The sequence below is a fragment of the Ostrea edulis genome, chromosome 4, assembly GCF_947568905.1.
Source record: "Ostrea edulis chromosome 4, xbOstEdul1.1, whole genome shotgun sequence".
Classification (NCBI taxonomy): Eukaryota; Metazoa; Mollusca; class Bivalvia; order Ostreida; family Ostreidae; genus Ostrea; species Ostrea edulis.
In genome coordinates this window covers 91512643-91539251 of record NC_079167.1, presented here as the reverse complement: position 1 = coordinate 91539251, position 26609 = coordinate 91512643, and the positions used below count along the sequence as shown (strand labels likewise).

Sequence of the window (26609 nt, the reverse complement as noted above, 5' to 3'; positions counted from 1 at the left end):
TAAGTTCAGAAGATATTAATTCAAACTGTCTCTGCTTTTTAAAGTCAACACTTATGTCACTACATGTGATATGCATTCTCAACTTTCTCCGAAGAACATGTAAATCTCAAGTATATAATTCACGACGAGGTGATTTGATTTGTAAGCCATGTGAAATGAAGACTGAGTGAACTCTTACTTGATGGAATAGACACTGGGATTCATACAGCGATTTCCGATGCCTGGTCTGGTCAATAGGCTTTGTACTATGCTATCTGACCAATCCTGACCCTTTCCATCATTGCTGTAGAGAAATATATTAACTTTTCATTTCACTGAATAAATATAGGCAATAATACATGCTCTCTATCTACAGTTCATATTCCATTATAATATTAGTATCTAAAAATATGTTCAATCAGCAAAGTTCTGGCTAGATTACATGACATGTACATGGATTAATATAGTCCTTGTGGCAGATCTGAAATTCTGGATATACATAAATGAGCCTGCACTTCTAGCTCATGGAAATATTGTGACCAAACTTGTTGAGTATCTGTGCAAAAATCATTTCATTACACTGTTTTTTTATGAACAATGATCCTTACTGTCTGTGGGAGAATGGGTCAGTATGTAAAATGTTAATGTGCAACAAATTGAAAATTAATCAACAATCATTGTTTTTTTCCCCCACTGATGAAATTCAAAGTGCTATCTCTCCCCTGCGTTTTTGATGCCTGAAGAAGACATAAAAATGTTTGTCTCCCTTGTTAGTTTGATACCTGTAAAAGACATAAAGATGTTTGTCTCCCTTCTTAGGGACGTATCTCCAGGGCTGAAGTTCCAAAGGTGGCTGTTCATTATCTGGTGGTCTGATCTCCGAAAATACCATGGCCAGCAGCACAAACAATGCGGGCATGATAACCTGTAAGAAATGGACCTCCATCATCAACAAGACAGTTTTACGTGTCAAATGAGAGACTAATACAGTAAAACCCACACTCCCCGTCGAGGCCTCATCTGCATATAGACCTCTCCTGACTGACACAGTACAATATACAGATTTGTATATTGTGAGTCCACCATTCAGTAGAACTAAACTTGCCTCAAAGAAGAAGCCTTTTTTGGATCGTCTGAGATGGTGGAATCGTTTGATGAACTGAGCCTGGAACTGCCTGAGGAAAAGGAACTTTCCATTCACTTTCTTGTAGTCATCCATTCTGAATCCAGCTTCGGTGGGGGCCTCACTAATCGCTTCCGAGGCTATTGATTCTGCAACAGAATTCGTATACACATTTCTCAGCATTAACAATTTCTGTGCTGTCTTTGTTTGACTTTCAGTGCCTGTACTGAGTATCAAAGAGAGGAACAACAGACAAAAAAACCCCCCACAGTTAATGGGTTACATCATACCTGTGTCGCTGATGAGCTCTTCAGAGTCAATCCTGCCAAACCTTTTCCTGCTGGCCAGACTTTTAAGGAAGGACTTCTTCTTCTTTCTCCTAAAGCTGAGCCTACTCACAGGACGAGCGAATCTACCACCTTAGTAAACAGGTAAAAAATGGCACCTTAGTAAACAGGTAAAATGACACCTTTATTCTATTGTCAAAAGTTGAGAAAACCTCTGACAGCGGCTTTTCCGAATTATGTATCCTGTTTGTAATTACCAAGACAAAGAGCAATGTATCGCATACTTAATGTCAGAAGTACTCATGCCAAACATCTATTTGTGCTCAGTCAATTAAAATCAAGTACTCTACAAATCTGAATTATACTGGAGGATCAAGCTGACACAATATCTAGAAATACCCAAACCACCATCATTATGTTGAAAAAAGTTGTTTCTCTCAATATTCATTGTAGTAAAAATGGTCAATTTGGTTGATTTGTCCACTTGAAATAATGTTTTATGTACATATCCCCCCCCCCCCCCCCCAAGACTCTGCTGCCTACAACAGGTAGACATAGTCTTCATAATGAAGTATTTCAAACAAGATTCATTTGCATTCCATCATTATCCTATGAGTGCTGTTCAATAATTTAACAACTCACCACAAATTTATGTCTAATGAGTTGAATATTCAAAGATATACTTTTCTTCTACAAAGATACATTTTTTCCTATCCATCCAAAAACCTCATTTTACTTTAAATTCCTTCCTTCTGCTTTGGCTGGATGTAACAAGACAAATTTGGTTGTCATTCAGATAAATAATCTGAATGAACACAATCTGAACTTAAGCTCAATAACTTAAAACTCTCATTACTGCAATGACAATGACCTACACATAAGAGAGTTGTGAATTTTTGACTGTTCAGATAGCATTGTCAAGTTCCTCTTTAAAACCACACTTACATGTACTATCCTCTTTATTACCACACCTACTATCTTCTTTAATACCACATTATCCTCTTTATTACCACACTATCCTCTTTATTACCACACTTACTATCTTCTTTAATACCACTATCCTCTTTATTATCACACTTACTATCTTTATTACCACACCTACCATCTTCTTTAATACCACTATCCTCTTTATTATCACACTTACTATCTTTATTACCACACCTACTATCTTCTTTAATACCACTATCCTCTTTATTATCACACTTACTATCTTTAATACCACACTTACTATCCTCTTTAGTACCACACTTACTATTCCCTTTATTATCACACTTACTATCTTTAATACCACACTTACTTTTCTCTTTAGTACCACACTTACTATCCTCTTTATTATCACACTTACTATCCCCTTTAATACCACACTTACTATCCTCTTTATTATCACACTTACTATCTTTAATACCACACTTACTATCCCCTTTATTATCACACTTACTATCTTTAATATCACACTTACTATCCCCTTTATTATCACACTTACTATCTTTAATACCACACTTACTATCTTTAATACCACACTTACTATCTTTAATACCACACTTACTATCCTCTTTATTATCACACTTACTATCTTTAATACCACACTTACTATCCCCTTTATTATCACACTTACTATCTTTAATATCACACTTACTATCCCCTTTATTATCACACTTACTATCCCCTTTAATACCACACTTACTATCCCCTTTATTATCACACTTACTATCTTTAATACCACACTTACTTTTCTCTTTAGTACCACACTTACTATCCCCTCTATTATCACACTTACTATCCCCTTTAATAACACACTTACTATCCCCTTTATTATCACACTTACTATCCCCTTTAATACCACACTTACTATCCCCTTTATTATCACACTTACTATCTTTAATACCACACTTACTTTTCTCTTTAGTACCACACTTACTATCCTCTTTATTATCACACTTACTATCCCCTTTAATACCACACTTACTATCCTCTTTATTATCACACTTACTATCTTTAATACCACACTTACTATCCTCTTTATTATCACACTTACTATCTTTAATACCACACTTACTATTCCCTTTAATATCACACTATCCTCTTTAATACCACACTTACTATCAGTCAGGTCCTCCAGTCTACTTCGCCGCACTTCATCTGGCATTTCAGCATCTGCTGCCTGCTCAGCAACTTTCAAGAACACCTACAATTACAGCACACTTTTACTACACCAAACTCCTTCAAAAATCTTCAAACAATTGAATAACTTAAATGAATAGTCAAACCTCATAATCTCAAACTCGATGGGGCCAAAAGAAAACTTCCGAGATATTCAAGGGTTTGAGATATTGAGGCTAAAATATATTTTAAAACACGTATTTGGGACTTCTGAATCACTTTGACATATCTGTGGTATTCGAGATATCAATGTTTGAGATACTGAAGTTCAACTGTAGTTTGTTTCCCACTTTCAATATCTCTTTCAGTTAATTAATGCTAACTAGAAAACTGACAAGTCAGAAAGGTCCCGCAATAAATCTGAATAAAGTGCACCGCCACGGCACATGATACGCCCGTCACATATTGTTAACAGTATAGATTGTACCCATTAAAACATTTTTTTTTATATCACCTTAATTAAATGTCACAGTGACCTTAAAGTAGGATGCGACACACCTTCTACCTAAGATGCATTAGTTGACCAATTTTGGTGATTCTAGGTCTAATAGTTTTCAAGTTATGAGCCGGACAAGTTTTTGCCATATATGGCCATATCTTCTTAATGAAAAGTCACAGTGACCTGGTTTTAATGTGCGACACACCTTCTACCCAAGATGTATCTACAGACAAAGTTTGATGATTCTAGGCCTTGTAGTATTTAAGTTACGGGTCGGACACGAAAAAGCTTACAGACGGATGGACAGACGGATATCTTCTTAATGAAAAGTCACAGTGACCTGGTTTTAATGTGCGACACACCTTCTACCCAAGATGTATCTACAGACAAAGTTTGATGATTCTAGGCCTTGTAGTATTTAAGTTACGGGTCGGACACGAAAAAGCTAACAGACGGATGGACAGACGGATATCTTCTTAATGAAAAGTCACAGTGACCTGGTTTTAATGTGCGACACACCTTCTACCCAAGATGTATCTACAGACAAAGTTTGATGATTCTAGGCCTTGTAGTATTTAAGTTACGGGTCGGACACGAAAAAGCTAACAGACGGACGGACAGACGGACATGAACGCCATACCATAATACGTCCCGTCTTAAGACGGGTGTATAAAAATGAAAGGGGGTCTTCCTCTACCTACTCCAAGTACTATGCATGAAATTTATCAAACTATTCCCGCTGAAACTTACATTGTATGTCATCACATGCAACAGAAACAGACAGACTGACAGTGTGATTTCTAAAGAGCACAAACAATAATATGGCAGAGCCCTAATGATTAATATTTCCACAACAGAAATAATTATCTTGCCTCTTCTAAGCTGGTATCAGAAATTCCAAAACTGGATATTCCAAGACTTTTGTGATTCTTTTCAAGGTCAATAAACAAACTCTCAAATTTTTTGAGTTCCGCTTCATCGTCAGGGAGCTGGTACACCATTTCTGTGGTGGTCTCCTCAATCAGATAGGCAAGTTTGACATGCCTCTTGATAAATGCACCAAGGCGATCGATGGAGAAACCTAAAAATAAATGGTCTAAAATGATGTTCACTTTATTTCTAATTCACTGAGAAATCAGTTACCATTACCTGGGATCCACACACTGATCACAACGAGGGAGCTATAATCTGTTACCATTACCTGGGATCCACACACTGATCACAACGAGGGAACTATAATCTGTTACCATTACCTGGGATCCACACACCGATCACAACGAGGGAACTATATTTTCACGAACTGAACTGCTTAATTCTGTACCTGGAATCATGAAGGCTCCCTCTGGTGGTGGAGTTGATGGTTTGGATGGAGGATCACTTCCTGAGTCGCTCTTGGAATTCTCATCATATCCTTCATCTTCTTGCTCTTTGAGTGTGGCCTGGAAGAAATCGTAATTACATCAGGTGAACTGCTGAAGCTAGATCAACAGGAAGCACAGAAAGTAGAGAGAATGGTAAATTTAAAATACTGTAACACATTATCATTGGATTTTCTTCCTTAAGGCTTACCCAAATAGCATATGCTTAACCCTTTCTCTCCTTTACAAAGTTTTTGACTTTGGATACATTTATTTTTAATCTTGATCTTAGCCAAATGACCTTCGTCCAGTGTCAAGACACACTGTCTGGTCATAAACAACCTTTGTGTCAAGGACGAATTTCTAATGTCATTCCGTCATATAAAGTTACAGAATCGACAAAAATAATTTACAGAGACACAGCCAGATAGATCATGGCAATTCCTAAACACATGGGTGGGTGGGTGTGCGTTTCTAGAAATAACAAATAAGTTGGTAACTACAGGCAATATCAAAATGAAACTTAACAATAAATTTGTATCACACAAAAATGATAAATCGTAGGAAAGTTCAGAGCCTTAAAAATGAATGAAAGTCTTACAATCTTACAGCAGGAACAGCTGTAAATTGCAACATACATCATAGATATGAATTTGAATCAACGTCTTGCCAATTCCAAGAACTTCCAGGTTGCATTTCTATGAAGCAATCTAAGGATATTCTGATCAATTCCCAACAATCTAACATGTATATGAGTCACATGCGAAGTTTCATACACAGAATAGATGATCAAAGGTCACAACATGTCTAGATGCCTTTTCCTACAGCCAAAACGGGACAAGACGCATACACACACACAAAAGAACAAATGTAAAATCTATTATGCAAAAAGGAAATAAAATTGGCACACCTTCATACTCAGTAACTAGAAACAGAGAAATATCTGCATGCTCTGGAGTTGGCTGAAACAGACTCGAGGCTTGTTAGAGAATGTAGTTTTACATCAAAAGTATAAACAAAAATCTATCATAGCCATAACAGGTATATGTACTTACCAGGGTTGTCTGCACAGGTTTCCAAAAAGATCACAAATGTTGTATAACAAATGAAAAGCCATGTGGCAAATTCAAATTTGGGCACATTTGAAAAAGTTAATTGAATGGGAGAGATGAAGTTGAGTAATCTTGTTTGGAGAAAGGATTTCTGATATCTACAGCGTATCTTAAAGTAGTGGATGAGAGTGGCATTACTTTCTCTTAGTCATTGACTAAAGCTGTTCAAATGACATTGGGTCTGTTTGTAACACAGCCTAAAATCAAACAACTAAAGTCACACCCTTAAGAATGGAGACCAAACATTTGCTGCCATGTGAATTTAGGGGAAAAAAGTCACACCCTTAAGAATGGAGAGCAAACATTTGCTGCCGTGTGAATTTAGGGGGAAAAAGTCACACCCTTATGAATGGAGAGCAAATATTTGCTGCCGTGTGAATTTAGGGGAAAAAACAAGTATAATCTGTAGCTATTTCAAAGACTGGACAGATATTTTACGATTGATGAGAATTCTATACCTTGACGGCTCGCACAGTTCGGATACTGGATACGGTGCTAGGTCTGGAATCCAAAGACAATGTATCATCTGGATAATCATCATCCGAGTCATCATCTGAGTCCATGTCTTTCTCACACTCCCCCTCCTTTCCTCGTACCAGAGTCAGGTAGAAGCCACTGCCATACTGAGATTTCAAATAGAGACTGGAGCCACAACAACAGAGTTTTCCGTGTGAGATGATTGCAATGCGGTCTCCTAGAACATCAGCTTCATCCATGTGGTGTGTGGATAGGATGATGGTTCTCTCTGTTGGTGCAGTATCATTTAGTATACATCAAAAAATATTTATCTTCTTCTCAGAGTTTAAATTGGTAATATCCAATTAAACATACACTTTTCAATTAATGTACATCTTAAACAGGAAATATACATGTTCTGTACATATAAAATACATGACATTCCACAAAAATACTGTGCTGGAAACTTGCCTTATCTTCGAAATACAAGATGGAAAAAAGAAATGAATGTACACGTGTATTCTAGAGGGAATTTCAGATGATCTTACTTTTCTTCAGCTTAATGAGTAGTTCCCAGATTGATCGGCGAGCGTACGGATCCACTCCAGCCGTCGGTTCATCCAGAATGACTGTCTTAGCATTTCCACAGAAGGCAATGGCCACAGACAGCTTTCTCTTCATACCACCTGAAAAGTAAAGAAAATCAAAATTCTTATCTTCATATCTCACCTGCTGATCATTAGGAGGACTTGAAGTTATTGCTGATCATTAGAAGGACTTGTAGTTATTACTGATCATTAGAAGGACTTGTAGTTATTACTGATCATTAGAAGGACTTGTAGTTATCACTGATCATTAGGAGGACTTGTAGTTATCACTGATCATTAGGAGGACTTGTAGTTATTACTGATCATTAGAAGGACTTGTAGTTATTACTGATCATTAGAAGGACTTGTAGTTATCACTGATCATTAGAAGGACTTGTAGTTATCACTGATCATTAGGAGGACTTGTAGTTATTACTGATCATTAGAAGGACTTGTAGTTATTACTGATCATTAGAAGGACTTGTAGTTATCACTGATCATTAGAAGGACTTGTAGTTATCACTGATCATTAGAAGGACTTGTAGTTATCACTGATCATTAGGAGGACTTGTAGTTATCACTGATCATTAGGAGGACTTGTAGTTATTACTGATCATTAGAAGGACTTGTAGTTATTACTGATCATTAGAAGGACTTGTAGTTATCACTGATCATTAGGAGGACTTGTAGTTATTACTGATCATTAGAAGGACTTGTAGTTATTACTGATCATTAGAAGGACTTGTAGTTATTACTGATCATTAGAAGGACTTGTAGTTATTACTGATCATTAGAAGGACTTGTAGTTATCACTGATCATTAGGAGGACTTGTAGTTATTACTGATCATTAGAAGGACTTGTAGTTATTACTGATCATTAGAAGGACTTGTAGTTATTACTGATCATTAGAAGGACTTGTAGTTATTACTGATCATTAGAAGGACTTGTAGTTATTACTGATCATTAGAAGGACTTGTAGTTATTACTGATCATTAGGAGGACTTGTAGTTATTACTGATCATTAGGAGGACTTGTAGTTATTACTGATCATTAGAAGGACTTGTAGTTATTACTGATCATTAGAAGGACTTGTAGTTATTACTGATCATTAAAAGGACTTGTAGTTATTACTGATCATTAGAAGGACTTGTAGTTATATATCTCTGTAATGCAAGGATTCTTTCGTAAACACCAGGAATGGACCACCTAGAGTTTTATTAGGAAGACATCCTATCTCCTTGTTTTTGTCATACAGAGATGCTTCACCTGATGTAGATATAAAACTTCATTACCTGACAATGAAGATGACAGCTCCTTCCTCTTGTGAGGCAAACCAACATCTTTAATCATGTGTTCCATCTCAGCCTTCACTTTATCATCCTCCAACCCTCTCAGACGGGCAAAAAACCAAAGGTGTTCCTCCACAGTCAGTCTACAGAGAATCAAATTCTTCTTCAGCTACTGAATTTTTACAGGTATTCTAACATACATGTACAGACTGTCACAGTCCAACTCTAGAGTTATGTACTACAGGCCCTGGCGTCACATCATACATTAACCTTAACTCAAACTCAAATTGACCGAATATTTCTATGTAAATAAACAACTTCCTAGCACTTTCACTGTGGGTGCATTTAGCCATTAAACAGGGCATAGCATTATAAACTTATCCTGGGTTTTATTTATCAAACAGAATCTTATATTAAAGAAACATACCGAGATTTAATGGTAACACAGGACATTTCAATAGACACATTTTAAGTCTTACCATTCAAAAGGACATTACATTGGGGATGATACATCGAACAGGACCTTACATTGAGGGCAATATTCGAGTCTTACCCATCGAACAGGACCTTACATTGAGGGCAATATTCGAGTCTTACCCATCGAACAGGACCTTACATTGAGGGCAATATTCGAGTCTTACCCATCGAACAGGACCTTACATTGAGGGCAATATTCGAGTCTTACCCATCAAACAGGACCTTACATTGAGGGCAATATTCGAGTCTTACCCATCGAACAGGACCTTACATTGAGGGCAATATTCGAGTCTTACCCATCGAACAGGACATTATGCTGAGGACACATCCCCAGACCCTTCCTAATGTTGTCCATCTCGGATCGAATGTCATAGCCATATATGTAAGCTGTTCCATCTGTGGGCTCAAATAAACCAGTCAAAATAGACCTGTAAAAAGATACCACCACAGTAACACAACAGATCTCCAACATTGTATAAAACATTGTATAAACATTGTATAAAACATTGTATAATCATTGTATAAATCATTGTATAAAACATTGTATAAAACATTGTATAAACATTGTATAAAACATTGTATAAACATTGTATAAACATTGTAATAAACATTGTATAAACATTGTATAAAACATTGTATAAAACATTGTATTAAACATTGTATAAAACATTGTATAAACATTGTGTAAAACATTGTATTAAAGACTCAAAATTCTAACCATTGCTCTGTTGAGACAATGGTTAGAATTTTGAAATAATGATGAAAAAAGAAAAACATTTCTAAAAAGCAATTAAAACTTCCTGCTATTGAAAGCCAGTTTTCTTTCGCATTATTTCTCTGTCAACAACTGTAGCACATGTACTTAGTAGATAAGATTACAAATCATGCTCAATTACTCACATGGTGGTGGTTTTGCCAGCCCCATTGTGTCCCAGAAATGACGTGATCTGTCCCTCGTAGAAGTTGATGCTGAGGTTGTCTACAGCTAGCTTCTTTCCTTGTTTGTACACCTTCCTCAGGTTCTTTATGGAGACTCCCAATTTTCTATTTTTAGGCTCAGCTTCCAAATTGGCATCTACACAGGAAATGATCAATGTATCGGAAAATGTTTAGTGAAGGAATTAATTCATAACTGTATTTTGACAAAATAAGATAGTCATGAATAATTTGTTGTTTCTGAATCATAACATTAGTCATGAAAAATTTGTTAAACAACGATCTCAGCAACTTTAATTTTTGTTATCATGTACTTCTACAACACATTTTGTTCTTTAAAATTTGAAGCAAAGAAGGTTGTTACTTTTAGAATAAGAATTTAAGAAATACATCAAAATAAGTTTGTGGGCTTAGGCATGCTGAACTCAAAACTGGGGTTGATATGTAGTGTGCTTTTGATATACACTGCGCAAGGAAGCAATCAAACTGAAATAACTTCTACTTAACATCAAGCTTCTGCAGGCAACACAAAATCTATTCATACTCAGACATTACTTAACATCAAGCTTCTGCTGGCAACACAAAATCTATTCATACTCGGACATTTCTGCACATTCACCAACATTAAACAATCACATTCTTGACGTCTTTTGGTTAAACTTAAATTATTGTGCCATCCCAGCTAAAAATATATTTTTTAAAAGTGCATTTCACAAAACAGAGCAAACTAGCGCTCTCCTAATGGGGACAATACCTCCTGTGGGGTACACCAAAACCCTTGTATATTTGAACACCACATTCTTTCTAAAAAAACATTTCATCCATCTGTAATCTATGATATACATATCTAAAGATTAATGCTCATACAAAACTTTAAACTCATAATCCCTTTGCTCTAGAAGTAGTCTAAATGATCATGAAACACAATCATGACTTTTGATAAGATGGTAATTTACCTAAATGTATTAAACACAGCACCTAAGCCTTGGGCAACATTTGATGGCAGATATATCTTGCTTATAATCAGACATGGTTCTAGGGAGACATTGGAAAAGCGGAAGGGTGGTCTGAGAGTTCTCCCCCAGTGGGATATATAGGGGCCCCTGACAGAAGATGGATATTTTGACTTCAAGAAGCTCGACAGAAAATTCTGTGAACCAATTTTGAGGTTTTAAGCTTAATAAAAATGCCAATAATAGTAAGCAAGTATTGGTTCCCTAACCTAGTCTTAGGCAAAGGTCCTACACAATCTACCAACACTTGACTAAAAGGTTCTTCAAAAGCTGGACTTTGTCATCTCTTTGTAATACTTTTATGGACATTTTTGTAAGGCCCATGTGTTTACAATCAGTGTGCAATGTGCTAATTTGGCTATATCATAATGATTCAACCAATCAACGAGAAGAATACAACAAGGAAATACTGACCACTATGTAAAATTCAAAGTCAAAACTGGATATTCCCGAAAATAAGATTCGTAAACAGTGAAATTTATTGAAACTAGAAATTTCCAGAAGCAGAACCGCTATATAGAGAACAGATTTTTCCAGTCCGGAAAGCGGAATTCCGTTTTAAAGTAGAGAAAAATCATGTCTCTGTAATATACAAGGAAAAAACCCAAAATGCTATCCTAAACAAGAGTCACTGAAGCATGAAATAGATTTGATGGCAGATGTATCTTGCTTGTAATACACCTTGGAAAAAACTTCAAATGCTATCCTGAACACTGAAGCATAAAATATCGATAAGATGCAGAATCCGGACTATGGCAAGAGGCATCCCAAAAAGTCCATAAGAACAAGTCTGCTTAGAATTCCAATTGTGATGAGGTGAGCAGAGACTTTATTGCTGTACATGACCATGTGTATATGGACATTACAGACGGATGGACAGACAGACAAAGAACATGGTAATTCCAGTACACTCCTCCACCACTTCATTTAACGGGGTGGGGGAGGGGGGATAACTATATACAGAGAGAACAGAACTAAATCTGATGGAACATGTTAGTGAAAATGATAGCATGCTCAAAAGTCAGACTGATCATGAATATTCATTCACAACATCCTTAAAATACTCTTCCTGTCTGTTCAGGCACAATATACCCTCTATAGCATGCAAGAGCAAGACATGTATCTATCGAAATACCTTTATTAATTTGCAACAGTGGGATTCCTTGAAAGACAATACAGACACATAGTATAATACTCGTGAACCAATGAATGAAAAGGTGGATTTCACAAATAAGCTGACGAACAGACTTTCACTATTCTAAATATCTAGCCATTATCTTACCACCATTTCCGAGTTCTACATCTGGTGTGTTAGACAAGTAGGCCCTGCCCTCTGCCTTGGTACTGGAGACACCACACCAGTAAGATTTTTGGAATGGGAAATAGAACTTTCTGGCAATTCCATATTGACCTGTAACACAACAAATTACTTTTCTAAAACTTTCTCAAACAAACGGATTAAACATTCACTTTAAAACATGTAAAATTTCGTTTTTTGAGTAAAGAACGACACTTTAATTGAAAAGTTTTAAAAATTAAAATGGTCCCTAAAATTACTCATGTAATGTAATGAAATTTTCAAAATTGACACTTTTATTGTTCAAATCCTTTTGATATGTTTAGCCTGAAAATGGTTCCACAAGAAAATTATGCATCCAACAAAATCCATCCCTAGCACATTGTATAAACTTCAATTTGCAAATGAAGAGAATCCAGCAAGATATGTGACTAGTCTTTACGCAGGAGTACTTTGCCATCGTGAATCTGTCCTATGATTGGCATGTGCATAAATAATGTTTATTCCAAGTTTTTGAAAATCAACATTCAGAAATAAAGTTATCTCTGAAGTATCTATGGATACCTGGAAAGACTGCCTCGATGTACCACGTGAAAATTCCATAAATCACAGCATCAAACAGCATCATAAAGATACAGGACAGCATGTTAAATTCATCGTCCACTATGGGACTGGTGGCAATGTTGGACCATTGTATGCCAATCGCCTGTTCCTCGTAAGTGGCTAAATAATTACAGCCCCAGCCAAAAGCCACACCAGAAGAAAAGCACTGCAACAAAATTTAAAAGTTTTTTGTAAAATACATGTACAAGTACACATCTGTGAGCTGGACACACATGCCAAATACAACTGAAAATGCACGTCTCAGAAGAATGTACCCCAATGTATAGTACATGTATAACGTATATTTTAAAAGGTAAAACTTTAAAACAACAAAAGTTTTATTTAAGGAGAGATATCACTAAGTCTAAACATCCTCCTCCTGTTTCTAACATAAACAGCTATGATTCACTCAACCTTCCAGCTTAAGGCCCCTGTAGCATACTAAAGGAGACAATTTACCCTACCCTATAACTTCTGGCAGCTTTATGTGATTGTACTCACAGACAGAACTTTATGTCCTGTGGTCATGAAGTCCTCCCACTGAACAGCCAGCGTGTAGGGCAGGTACATGATGAAGTACAGGAAGCCAGCCACACAGGCGGCCAGGTTCGCCCGGTTAAAGAATGTGCTGTACAGGAAGCACTGCATGATGGTAGAGATGGCAAATGCAGTGAGGAACACGATGATAACACCCGGATCAGAGTGCTCCAGGACCCTGCCAGCCTGTAAACAGAGTATTGAACATACTGTAAATGTTACAGTAAGCTTTGATTCACTACAAACAATCTTACTTCACCTAATTTCCAACAATTTTGCTATATTCCATTCCTAAACTTGTACTAATTCACTTTCCAGTTATAATCAGTTTGGAGGTATATAAAATGTTATCTTCGTTTTTCTAGATCAAGTCCAGTATCAGTTAAGACACATGTACCTGGATATTCAAGTCAATTGCAAAATTATCTAAAGTTATGTCAAGCTATAGATTCGAGTTTTTCCCTCTCAATATTTCCAACTATGCAAGTCCTATATTGAGTTTTAACCTTGAGGATGATCGTGAGAATCAGAATGGTGATGAACATCATAACAAAGGAGTTGATGAACCAAGCCACCCAATGCACCGCGTTACTGAGCCCCATAATCTTCATTACTTCCTTCAGGCGGTTCTCCTTCTCGTAGACAATGCTCTTACAGATCATGGCGACAGACAGGACCCAGGCCAGCACCAGGAACAGCGGCAAGGAGCGGGATATAGCGTAAATAAACCTAAAGGTGAAGATAAATAGAAAACTGAGGCACTGCAACATACACGTATATAACAGTGAAACCTGTTTAATCTGACAAGCTCCAGGAGGGAACTTTTGTTTCAGCTTAGACAGGTTGTTGGAATATAAAGTGTAAAAAACAAATAAAAAGAGATAATTGGGGATGAAAAGAAGATAAGAATTTGCAATAAAACACAGTGCACATGTGTCAAATTATACAAATTTAACTATACAGCTTAAACAACACAGATTTCAACATACACATAAACTTTTCTTCGTGATTTGTGATATAAATCATCAATAGTAGCCATGAAATTCACACAAGGAAAGTGAATTACAAACATTAAATACAATATTTCTGTAAAATTCCATCACAAGAGACCATGCACTTTAAAGCTGACACATTACTTTAAGCAATCAGGTAGTCACAGATAAAGGTAAGACTCAGGTGTTTACCTGTCTCTGGTATAACACAGATAAAGGTAATACTCAGGTGTTTACCTGTCTCTGGTATAACACGGATAAAGGTAATACTCAGGTGTTTACCTGTCTCTGGTATAACACAGATAAAGGTAATACTCAGGTGTTTACCTGTCTCTGGTATAACACGGATAAAGGTAATACTCAGGTGTTTACCTGTCTCTGGTATAACACGGATAAAGGTAATACTCAGGTGTTTACCTGTCTCTGGTATAACACGGATAAAGGTAATACTCAGGTGTTTACCTGTCTCTGGTATAACACGGATAAAGGTAATATTCAGGTGTTTACCTGTCTCTGGTATAACACGGATAAAGGTAATACTCAGGTGTTTACCTGTCTCTGGTATAACACGGATAAAGGTAATACTCAGGTGTTTACCTGTCTCTGGTATAACACGGATAAAGGTAATATTCAGGTGTTTACCTGTCTCTGGTATAACACGGATAAAGGTAATACTCAGGTGTTTACCTGTCTCTGGTATAACACGGATAAAGGTAATACTCAGGTGTTTACCTGTCTCTGGTATAACACGGATAAAGGTAATACTCAGGTGTTTACCTGTCTCTGGTATAACACGGATAAAGGTAATACTCAGGTGTTTACCTGTCTCTGGTATAACACGGATAAAGGTAATACTCAGGTGTTTACCTGTCTCTGGTATAAGACAGATAAAGGTAATACTCAGGTGTTTACCTGTCTCTGGTATAAGACAGATAAAGGTAATATTCAGGTGTTTACCTGTCTCTGGTATAAGACAGATAAAGGTAATATTCGGGTGTTTACCTGTCTCTGGTATAAGACAGATAAAGGTAATATTCGGGTGTTTACCTGTCTCTGGTATAACACAGATAAAGGTAATACTCGGGTGTTTACCTGTCTCTGGTATAAGACAGATAAAGGTAATACTCGGGTGTTTACCTGTCTCTGGTATAAGACAGATAAAGGTAATACTCGGGTGTTTACCTGTCTCTGGTATAAGACAGATAAAGGTAATACTCAGGTGTTTACCTGTCTCTGGTATAAGACAGATAAAGGAAATACTTAGGTGTTTACCTGTCTCTGGTATAAGACAGATAAAGGTAATACTCAGGTGTTTACCTGTCTCTGGTATAAGACAGATAAAGGTAATACTCAGGTGTTTACCTGTCTCTGGTATAACACAGATAAAGGTAATACTCAGGTGTTTACCTGTCTCTGGTATAACACAGATAAAGGTAATACTCAGGTGTTTACCTGTCTCTGGTATAACACAGATAAAGGTAATACTCAGGTGTTTACCTGTCTCTGGTATAACACAGATAAAGGTAATACTCAGGTGTTTACCTGTCTCTGGTATAACACAGATAAAGGTAATACTCAGGTGTTTACCTGTCTCTGGTATAACACAGATAAAGGTAATACTCAGGTGTTTATCTGTCTCTGGTATAACATGGATAAAGGTAATACTCAGGTGTTTACCTGTCTCTGGTATAACATGGATAGGGGAACTGCTGTGTTTCCACTCCGATGTTCACCTGCTTGTTAGTCTGGATATTAATGATCGCATGGTCAATCATGTCCTGAATGTAAGCAAAGCCGTAAGTGATGTATTTTGTGTCAATTCCAGCAGTAGACCTGGGACCAGGTCGCCAGTATCTGAAACAGAAATTGACAAGTTTTTGTCGATGTGTTGCATTTACATGTATGTTACTTCTGGAACTACATAGTACATGTACATAAATAACTGCAATCAACAGTTAAAATGGAGGGGCACCTACAAAGTATATTCTGTACAAAATAGGCAATACTGTACATATCAAGGTTACAAGTAACACGTAAACAGCATTCCCTCCTCAAGATAGATCTAAATGGCTATTCTCAAGATAGATCTAAATGGCTATTCTCAAGATAGATCTAAATGGCTATTCTCAGAATAGATCTAAATGGCTATTCCCATACAGGCAAGGCAACATTTTTCAAAATTCAATTACTTTTTCTATATCTTGAACTCACACAGATTGTCAGAAGTGTGGATTTTTTCAGTTTTGAGAAGCAGAATGACTACTAAGCAGTCTTTTAAATACATTCAATAAATGAAAAGCAAATTATGTAGGTCTGTTCAAATGATGTTCCATAGATGATTTATAATCAAGGATAATTTTATCTTATTCTGAATCATTATTGAAAGTGTGACCATCATGATTTTTCCTAAATTAATAGGAGGGGCACTTGTCCTGGATTAAAGGAGGGGGACTTGTCCTGGATTAAAGGAGAAGGCACTTGACCTGGATTAAAGGAGGGGTCACTTGACCTGGATTAAAGGAGAAGGCACTTGACCTGGATTAAAGGAGGGGGCACTTGACCTGGATTAAAGGAGGGGGCACTTACTTGTCCTGGATTCTTGTTGTACTGTCGACTTTGGCAGTGTCCATTCTAATGGAGTACTTCACATGGGTTGGGAGGGGGTCCTGATCATTATCAGAAACTTGAAACTCCAAGGCTGTAAATTATATATGTGTGAATAACCATTTGAAATAAAACCGATATCCTCAATGTCTTCACTTGTATGTTACTCTCTGGACGTGTACTGTATACCTGGGAATTTTCGTACTCATTGAATTTTCATACCCATTGAATGTTTGCCTATTTGACCCTCATCCTCAATGGGCGATTTTCAAAACTGGGCTAATCTACTGCTCTTAAACAGTACTTAATAAATGGTTTGGGGCAAATTTAGAAAAGGACAAAATCTTTTTTTCAATGAGTCTGGACAACAGTAACATAAGGCAAAATTTTACCGGGATGCAGTATATAAATTAACCATACCTAAATGTACATGTATCTATATTATCTATAATATATTTACATACATTTGTACATGTATTAATTAAGGGCTGTTCCAGAAATGATCAAATGGGGGGGTCGGGCGGCAAACGATATTTTTTTGTGTGGGTGGTCGTATTTTTTCATATTTTAATTGGTCCGTGGTTGGTCTGTTAAAAAAATATTTATTATGGGTAGTGGGTAGTTTCTATTGTTTTATTTTGTGCCACATGGGTGTTGAGTTTTCAGAATATTTTTATTGTCGCTCTTGTCGTGTTGGTTACAAAACGTCGGAGGGAAAATTGAAAACGTGCTTTCGAAATGCTGCTTTCGAAATCGGAAATCGGAAGTAACATAGAACTATTCGAGTTGTCGCTCTTTGCAGCGCATAACTTTCCATTACGGCACTCTTCAAATTAGAGGCGCGTTTAGTAGGGTCCCTATGGACGTGATGGCGGCGAACTCTGTTCTGTAGATTATTACAGTTTACAGTGCATCGATTTTGGGAATATTTTGAAACCAATAGGTATTCCGTTTTCTAATAAAAATAGGCAAACCTTAGTTGATTTATACAAGGGTACCGATGCGTTATATTTATCAGTCGGTGTGATGGTGATATAGAGGCCTCCGGGCACGGGCTCCATTAGAAGACGAACGATTCGTGGAAAAACATATCCATACCCATTTCATGATAATAGCATCGTTTGGACTCCCAATCTTTCCAACATTCCCGCCATAGATGCCTTTGATTGTTGATGTGACAGCGTTTCTTCAGAACTACTATGATACAATGTCGTACAGGCATTACCCCGTCATTGACTAGAATGTTTGTCCCGAAAACCTCGCGAGATTTGTACCGTTTTCATTTTTAAAAATATTTTTGTGGTGGGTCTGGTTAGTTTTTTTTTTTTTATTAGATGGGTCCTTGTAAAATGAGTTTATTAATTTGATGGGTCATGGGGTAATTTTTTTTTTTTTTTTTTATGGGTGCTTGGTATATACAAAAGGTGCCTCCCGACCCCCTCATGTATTTATTTCTGGAATAGCCCTAAGCAATTAACCAAGTTGAGGACTTTTATTTCTTACCTGCCCAAAAATCCAAATCTTCAATCTTTTTCACTCCATCATTGATCATCTGCCTCTGATTTTTGTAACCTTTAAACTTGTTCAGGTTGAAGCACTGCAAAAACAATTTAATGTTACATGTACCTCCAGATTGTACCTCCAGATTGAAGTAAAACAAGTTAATGTTACATGTACCTCCAGATTGAAGTAAAACAGGTTAATGTTACATGTACCTCCAGATTGAAGTAAAACAAGTTAATGTTACATGTACCTCCAGATTGAAGTAAAACAGGGAGTAATGAACTCTACAACAGGATGAATACTGTACAGTGTCACCAAGACACACACGACATAAAAACAGACAATTACAGCCCCCCCTTCCCAAGATTGTAAAATGTAACACTACTTTGTGTGCATATCACTAATTTGTCCTTTCGGTAAAAGGGTTGCAAGAGAATGTTTCTCTTTAATTTTGCCCTGCTACTGCATTTTGAAGAAATTAAAAAGTGCTACCATAATGAAATCATACCCCTCCAAATTCTGCAATGCCCAGTGCCAACGATCTAGTGGCATTGATGGCATTTCTCCAATCGTAACCTGTCGAGTTGCCGTTGTTTAAGAAGGCATTCAACGACGAACAGGCACTGTAGTTCGAGGAGATATTGGATGTACTCCTTAGCTGGTCAAAAGCTAAGTCACAGAGACAGGAACCAGTCAAAGTCTACAACAAATAAATAACAGAATTAGTTTTCAATACTGTATATGTTAATTACTTTAGCATTTCTCTTCTAACAATTTAGAAATGTACAGGTACTATTCAATAATCATATATACCTGTCTCATATAGATGGCTTTTGAAATTTACATCAAGAATGTTTTACAAAGTCCTGGGAACATACATGTATTCTTGACGACGTAAAACCAGACACGACTTACCCGAAGGAATTCAATGTTCGCGCTGTTATTCAGGTAGTTATACAAGTCAAAGTAGTAATCCTGGCTGAAGTTCCTGGCCAGATTTATCACATTGGCAAACTCCTCGAATGTCTGGTTGGCCTAAAATTATGTTAAAAATAACGCTTAATTTTCATAGTTGTGCACAGGTTAGATTTACAATACTAAATGATACAAATACCAACATAAAATATACTGTTACTAAATCCTAGAATGACTGCCATTGAAATTACACAATTCCCTTTTTCTACCCTCAAAATCCCAAATGCAAATGAATTCTTACTCTTAAGTACAGTGTACCTACAGTAATAAAACCCCTCCCCACTTGGTTTCTGAATACAAGCACTTCCAACCTCTCCATCATGATCTACATGCATCTGTTTACTGCTTTTGTTCACCATTCTGTCCTCAGTACCCCTTGCTTGTCTTCAGAGACGACTAAATGGGGTGGTCCTTCCGATAAGACCGCAAAAACTGAGGCCCAGTGTCACAGCAGTTGTGACACGATAAAGATCCCTCCCTGCTCATTGGCCATAAGCGCCGAGCATAGGCTTAACTTTTGAAGCCCTTCACCGGTGATGACGTCTCCACATAAGTGAAAGACTCTGGAGTGGGATGTTAAACAATATACAATCAATCAACCCCTTCTGTGTCTTGGTTTATGCATGTACCTCTTTGATAATTTTTCTGACTGCAGGAGTATCTGGGTAATACAGAATCTCTCCCTGTAACATTGGTAGAATCTGCTTCCACAGGACTCGAGTGGTGCGGCTACTGTACATCATTTTTGTGATCGTGTCACAGACACCACCTGTTCACAAAAATCATATCCACTTTTAATAAAGTAGTGCACTGTTAATGCAATTAACATGAAAAAATCTGAAAATGCATGTTGTATATTTTCTTTGAAAAATCATGAAGCCATATCAATATCTTCCCATCTGAACAGCCTGCAGTTTCGAGCGACCGGATCCATCCCTGGGTCAAACAAAACAGCTGTTCTCCTCAGATGTAGTCAATAACTGTTTGACATTCTATCAAAATCTATCGTACATTGGACAATAAAGTACAAAAAGTTTTCAATTTTCAATAAACAGTTTACATTCAGGGCATACAAGTTTTCTTCTGAGAACCATTGTTTATAGTCCCTCTTGTTTCCATTGATAACAATGACTAAACACTAATTCAGTTGTGATCTTGTCACATTTTTTTTAATGGAAATTTCAAATTATCTTGTATTTTGTTGCTATCTTGGTTATAAATACTGCAAAACAAATTGAGTTTTCTTTCAAAGTTAGATAACAAAATCTAGTTTAATTCTTAACAAGTTGTATGTATGTACAAAGATGCTATCTAATCTATATTTCAGATCCTTGAGAAAGATATTCATAAACTCTGAATGGTTTCAAGATGGCTTGTGTTCTGGTACCTGACTGTCCAACCGTAACATTGGCAGTGGCATTGTATGTGTTGTTCCCAGTCTCCACACTGCCCCCCGTCTGCACGCCCCCGGTGGTCAGTAAACCTCCCAAACCAGCCAGCAGACTTGTACCACTCGCTCCAAGCACGGAGTTACTGCGCCCACACACCATTGACCCCAGGTCCATTCCTGACCCCAAAGACACGTCCTGTATCAATCTCTGGAACTCATTGACCAGGTCACCTACGCTGGACAACTGCTGGATCTACAGGGAAATGAAGAAATTATTACTCGGTAAGACTATCTTAGTCTGATTAATACCCCATCTAGTCTTTTACTAAATAGAAAGTAAATTCTTTACAAAGATAAACTGTTCTTTCAGAAGTGCATGTATCACTGTTTTTCCAAACATAAACTAGAAAATTGACACGGTCAGCAAGGGCCCCGCTGAGGGTTATTAGAGGAAAGTGACATCTGTATTTAATATAGCAATGTTTGGGGCTGGTATTTATGTTAGAATTAATAATATATAAAGATACATTGAAATGCCAATTTGTGAAAAAGGAATCATGAAGCATATTTATGAGAGACTTAAGCAATTTAAATGACTTCTGTTTGACACACACTCATCCACTCAAACACAACAGAGTGAAACAAAATCCCATTGTAATAGGGGATTCAAAATGGATAACTGGTACAAAATATGGTACATACTATTCGAAAAGGATTATGAATTTGACATATTGATGTCTTGGAAAAGGAAATTCTGACATCGGGGCTCTAAGTGTTTTCAAACACATTGTCATTTGATAAAAGTGTTCTACATTTTTAAAAATAGAGATTAATATGTCTTTACATACATAGGTGAGAAAGTGTCCATTATTCCTAGCCGAGACATACCATGTAGGAACAAAAAATTCATAAGCAAATATCAAAATACTCATGTAGAAAATGTGGACCTTACCGTCTACAAGCGCAGTGAAACACGCCATTTCAAGATTTTCGCCGACGAAAGCTCGGTAACAGTAATGAATAAGAAACCACTCATTTTGTATCTATTTTGTGACTTTCTTTATTCAAAGGAACAGTTCTCTAATGTGTAACGTGCAATTACTACATAATTCAATAACTTGAAGCATGAAGCAATTTCATTTTGCAACCGGATATAAGAAACTTTATTTCGTATTCCGATCGAAAGTTGTTGACTGGGAATGACGTGTTTTAATTCAATATACATGTAACATCAAGCATTTTTTATATCACATTAAAAAAAAAAAACAAATATATACACATACACAATGTTGTAGAGTTATTTCTTGTAAATTTTCTATATATCAATACAATGCATATCATAATTCAAATTGAATTATCTACCTTAGACAGTGGTAAATAAATACGGTCATAATAAGAAAGATGATGACATTCAAACAGACAGACAAAGTGACATGACCCCAAAATCTATAGGTGTCTTCCTCTTATTGTAAAGTATTTCTGTACATAATTTGAAAACTGTACAATAAAAACTCTTGAGTTATTGTGTCACAAAGAAAGTGTTCATAATAACAAAGATCATGCCAGACAGACAGAAAAAGTGAAATGACCCCAAAATCTATAGGCATCTTCCTCTTATTGTACATTATTTCTGTACAAAATTTGAAAACTGTACGATAAAAACTGTTTGAGTTATCGTGTCACAAAGAAAGTGTTGACGGACAGACGGACGTGATTACTATAGGGCTTCCCACATTTCATGCGGGGCCCTAATTATACGAGTTGTTTAATTTTTATAATAAAAGTTTTACATGAAAAATCATATATTTCAGTCCATTTTTCAAAATATGAAAATTTTTCTATAGCTATTTCTTTATAAGGGAAATGTTTATTTCTCCAAAACAGATAGATAGTAAATTTTCAAAGAATTCGGATTTATTGTACATTTGAAAACCAAAATGCAATCAAATGTTGTATGAAAGTATGATGCCAGTGATGCATTTCTGGGATCCTCGATGTCAACACAAGGTCTTCTTACGATTTCACAGGAGCTCTATAGATCTCCCAAACAGAGGAAATTTTCCTTCCTACAGAACGCTTGTTTTCATATACACCTTCACACTTACTGATTACTGATATTTAGGTTTTGAGATTACTTGTTGTTGAGTCATGACCACAACATTGTATGTGTGTAGGTGTGTTTGGGGTGGGGGTGGGGGAGGAGATATAACATTGTATGTGTGTAGGTGTGTTTGGGGTGGGGGTGGGGGAGGAGATATAACATTGTATGTGTGTAGGTGTGTTTGGGGTGGGGGTGGGGGAGGAGATATAACATTGTATGTGTGTAGGTGTGTTTGGGGTGGGGGTGGGGGTGGGGGTGGGGGAGGAGATATAATATAGAAGGGTAAAAAACAAAGACTAACATGTGAATTTTTTCATATAGGGAATGATTGTTTTAGAGAGTAAATAAAATTTTTAAGACATTGCAGAGGAAAAATCTGTTGTCTGCAAACAGAATTGTGACCCTGAATTGAGACATTGACAGAGGGTGGATGAGGAACACATGGCAAGTCTGTGCAAGATTCTTTTGAGATAATGAGGACTAGCACATGGACTAGAGATATGTAACTAAACAGCTGACCAGTATATATATACCAGAGTTCCAGGTTGGATTTCCAGCCTCACAACTTTTTCTTTACATTACACACTTACATCCTGGTATGCTCTGATCAAGGCAGGTAAGGCGCTAGCATCTATTGTTGGACCACTTCCTCCACCTCCCCCTAAACTGCCTGCATTAGCCAAGGCAAATCTCTGCAGCTGAAATAAAGAAAATTACTAAATATAACTGTCACAAATATTCATATTCAGGAATGCAAGTGTAACTCACAGATATTGCAATGTATTCATACATAGGACATTTAATATTGACAGGCAATAAAGAACTCCCTTGAATTATGTAGCACAGAACCTTTGCAAATATCCAATACATTTCATGTAAAATTGTTTCTAAATTCAAATCTTGCTCACCTCTTCAAAAAGAGTTGTGGCATTCACCGTCCTCTGTAGTTCTTCCAGTAACTGAATCACGTTACCAATACTTTCCGGATTTGTTAAATTACACAGCTGGTTGGATACCAGATCCCGAGCAGGTTCCGAGGTAAAATTAAAAATCTGAGAAATTTGATCCTGGTCACAGATAACATTCCGGAATTGGGCTTGTAGTAGGGTCAGGTTTGTGGATGGGTTTACGCCTGTCGAATTCAGATTGGGCACTCTACAGACCCCTACGTCTTCCAAGATGTCGTTTACAAGTGTCGAATTCAACTGAAGATTAACATGAATGAAAAACTCAATATTCTGTCAACACTATGAATTGAAATACTTCTATTCTTTTCAAAATAATACATTTGAGCATTTCAGTTTATGACAGCATAAACAATCATGTTTTTACATACATGTATCTTTGGAACAAAGTTAAAAAAAGATATAAGGGAGCATTCAAAATGCAAGTCTCCCAAACAAAAGTACAAAGTCTGCATCTAAGAAAAACATGTTGCAGATATTTAGAATTGTGAGAAACAAGTGATTTTCACATCATTAAAAATGTTTGTTTTATTCAAAACTAGATAAAATGATTTCAAGACACAAATATTGTTTCCATAAACCACCGATGTCCCTTCTCATTAAAGTCCAGGCATATACTGCTGGTGAAAGTGAGTAAACTATGGAGTCATGCACTCCGTAGTTATGTCCCTTGATGATTTGTAGAGTCCCTAACCACATTCAGAATTTCAAATGTCATTCATAAAAGCGATTGTTGTTATCCGTCTATGCATCATATTAATCATATCCTCAACTTCATTTGAAAGACCTAACAAAAACCCAAATTATATGGAGTGAAACAGACCCTGATTTCTTACCATGTTAATATTGATGGAAGTTCCAAAAAGATCAATGATGGCTTGCCTGGTGTCATTGTCTTGGAAACCGGAGATAATTTGCTGAGGATTCACCACTAAACTTCCTAAGGTAATATTCCCTACAAAACACAATGGTCAGGTTAATACTTAATCATCCAATCAAGCCTAAATGTAGAGAAAAAAAGTTTTTTAAAATGTTCTAAAGTGTAACACAGAGAGAGAGAGAAAGAAAGAAAGAGAGAGAGAGAGAGAGAGAGAGAGAGAGAGAGAGAGAGAGAGAGAGAGAGAGAGAGAGACAAAGTGATTCTTATGTGTCTGTGCTTCCAAGGTGACACAAAAGTAGTTACCCCCCTTCAAATAAAAATGACTGATGAATATCATGTGAACAGCTTTCAATGATTATATCCAAAATTTAAAGGAAAAAAATGAACAATTGTACAGATCTGTGGAACAAATATCAATGAACAGACCTAAAGACATGGTGAATCCATCTATCAAAAGGGAAAATGTTTTAGCGGAAGATTTACATTTCCAAAATGGGAGAAACAGACTTCACTGAAGGTGAATGTATACTGTCCAAGCTCATTGAGATATCACACAGCAATATTAACATCAGCAAGTTCTCTGTTTCAAGAAATTTGTAAATAAACTGTCAAACAGTACCCGTAGAGTTTCCACTGCCTATGTTGTTTAAGACTCCTGTATAAAACTCAAAATCTCGCAGGACATGAGCTAAAGTTATCACCGAGTTGTCCTGCAACACTTTCGAGAGATCTTTCACAACTCTAGTTAAACTAAAAATGATATAAAACAAAGAATTATGTCCATGTAATAAAAAGAATTGTAGTATATTTAAATTCTGAACAGCCCTAACCTCTATTTTCCCAAAATGTTTAAAACCAAACTTACAAGGACTGATCGAAACTGCCAATGGTTCCTGGAGTTTCGTCTGCACTTGCAGTAGCATGGCACGGATTGTTAAAATTACACAAAAAAGACTGAACAAAGGGGAGAGCACCAGCACTAGGCATCGCATTCCCATCATAATGACCTACAACAATCACAAAAACATTCTCATCATAATGACCTGCAACAATCACAAAAACATTCTCATCATAATGACCTGCAACAATCACAAAAACATTCTAAATCATTTTTTTTTTAAGAAGAGGCCCATGGGCCACATCGCTCACTTGAGTCACCTTGGCCCATATCTGAAGACTTTCCATACATATTTGCATATAAAACCTAATAGTCCCTATTATGGCCCAAACTACCCTTTGCAAACTTGAATCTACACTATGTCAGAAAGCTTTCATGTAAATGTCAACTTCTTTGGCCCAATGGTTCTTGAGAAGAAGATTTTTAAAGCTTTTTCCTATATTTGTATGTAAAACTTTGACCCCCTCCCCCACTTGTGGCCCCATCCTACCCCCCGGGGGCCATGATTTGAACAAACTTGAATCTGCACTATGTCAGAAAGTTTTCATGTAAATCTCAGCTTTTCTGGCTTAGTGGTTCTTGAGAAGAAGATTTTTAAAGTTTTTCCCTATATATTTGTGTGTAAAACTTTGATCCCCCCTTGGGGC

The 26609-nt window shown here is 36.7% G+C and overlaps 1 protein-coding gene across 6 annotated transcripts in view; it reads right to left on the bottom strand.

Moving 5' to 3' along the window:
* Positions 1–26609, bottom strand: part of LOC125668577 (phospholipid-transporting ATPase ABCA1-like) — a 70978-nt gene that overhangs the window by 23548 nt on the left and 20821 nt on the right. For 3 of the 6 annotated variants that reach the window (XM_056164289.1, XM_056164288.1, XM_056164290.1), the window contains 29 exons: positions 25930–26071; positions 25684–25814; positions 25021–25139; positions 24128–24424; positions 23810–23917; positions 21116–21371; positions 20358–20497; positions 19669–19788; positions 19262–19453; positions 18754–18847; positions 17233–17344; positions 16324–16500; positions 14161–14383; positions 13619–13840; positions 13079–13283; positions 12500–12628; positions 12353–12379; positions 10169–10343; positions 9565–9696; positions 8795–8934; positions 7463–7600; positions 6917–7203; positions 5310–5427; positions 4861–5069; positions 3490–3574; positions 1393–1521; positions 1085–1251; positions 762–904; positions 179–283 (listed from right to left, as the gene is read on the bottom strand). In XM_056164289.1, the coding sequence (XP_056020264.1) occupies positions 179–283; positions 762–904; positions 1085–1251; positions 1393–1521; positions 3490–3574; positions 4861–5069; positions 5310–5427; positions 6917–7203; positions 7463–7600; positions 8795–8934; positions 9565–9696; positions 10169–10343; positions 12353–12379; positions 12500–12628; positions 13079–13283; positions 13619–13840; positions 14161–14383; positions 16324–16500; positions 17233–17344; positions 18754–18847; positions 19262–19453; positions 19669–19788; positions 20358–20497; positions 21116–21371; positions 23810–23917; positions 24128–24424; positions 25021–25139; positions 25684–25814; positions 25930–26071 (4522 nt within the window). The remainder of the gene's footprint in view (positions 1–178; positions 284–761; positions 905–1084; positions 1252–1392; positions 1522–3489; positions 3575–4860; positions 5070–5309; positions 5428–6916; positions 7204–7462; positions 7601–8794; positions 8935–9564; positions 9697–10168; positions 10344–12352; positions 12380–12499; positions 12629–13078; positions 13284–13618; positions 13841–14160; positions 14384–16323; positions 16501–17232; positions 17345–18753; positions 18848–19261; positions 19454–19668; positions 19789–20357; positions 20498–21115; positions 21372–23809; positions 23918–24127; positions 24425–25020; positions 25140–25683; positions 25815–25929; positions 26072–26609) is intronic. The other 3 variants (XM_056164292.1, XM_056164293.1, XM_056164291.1) reach the window with 1 other exon arrangement.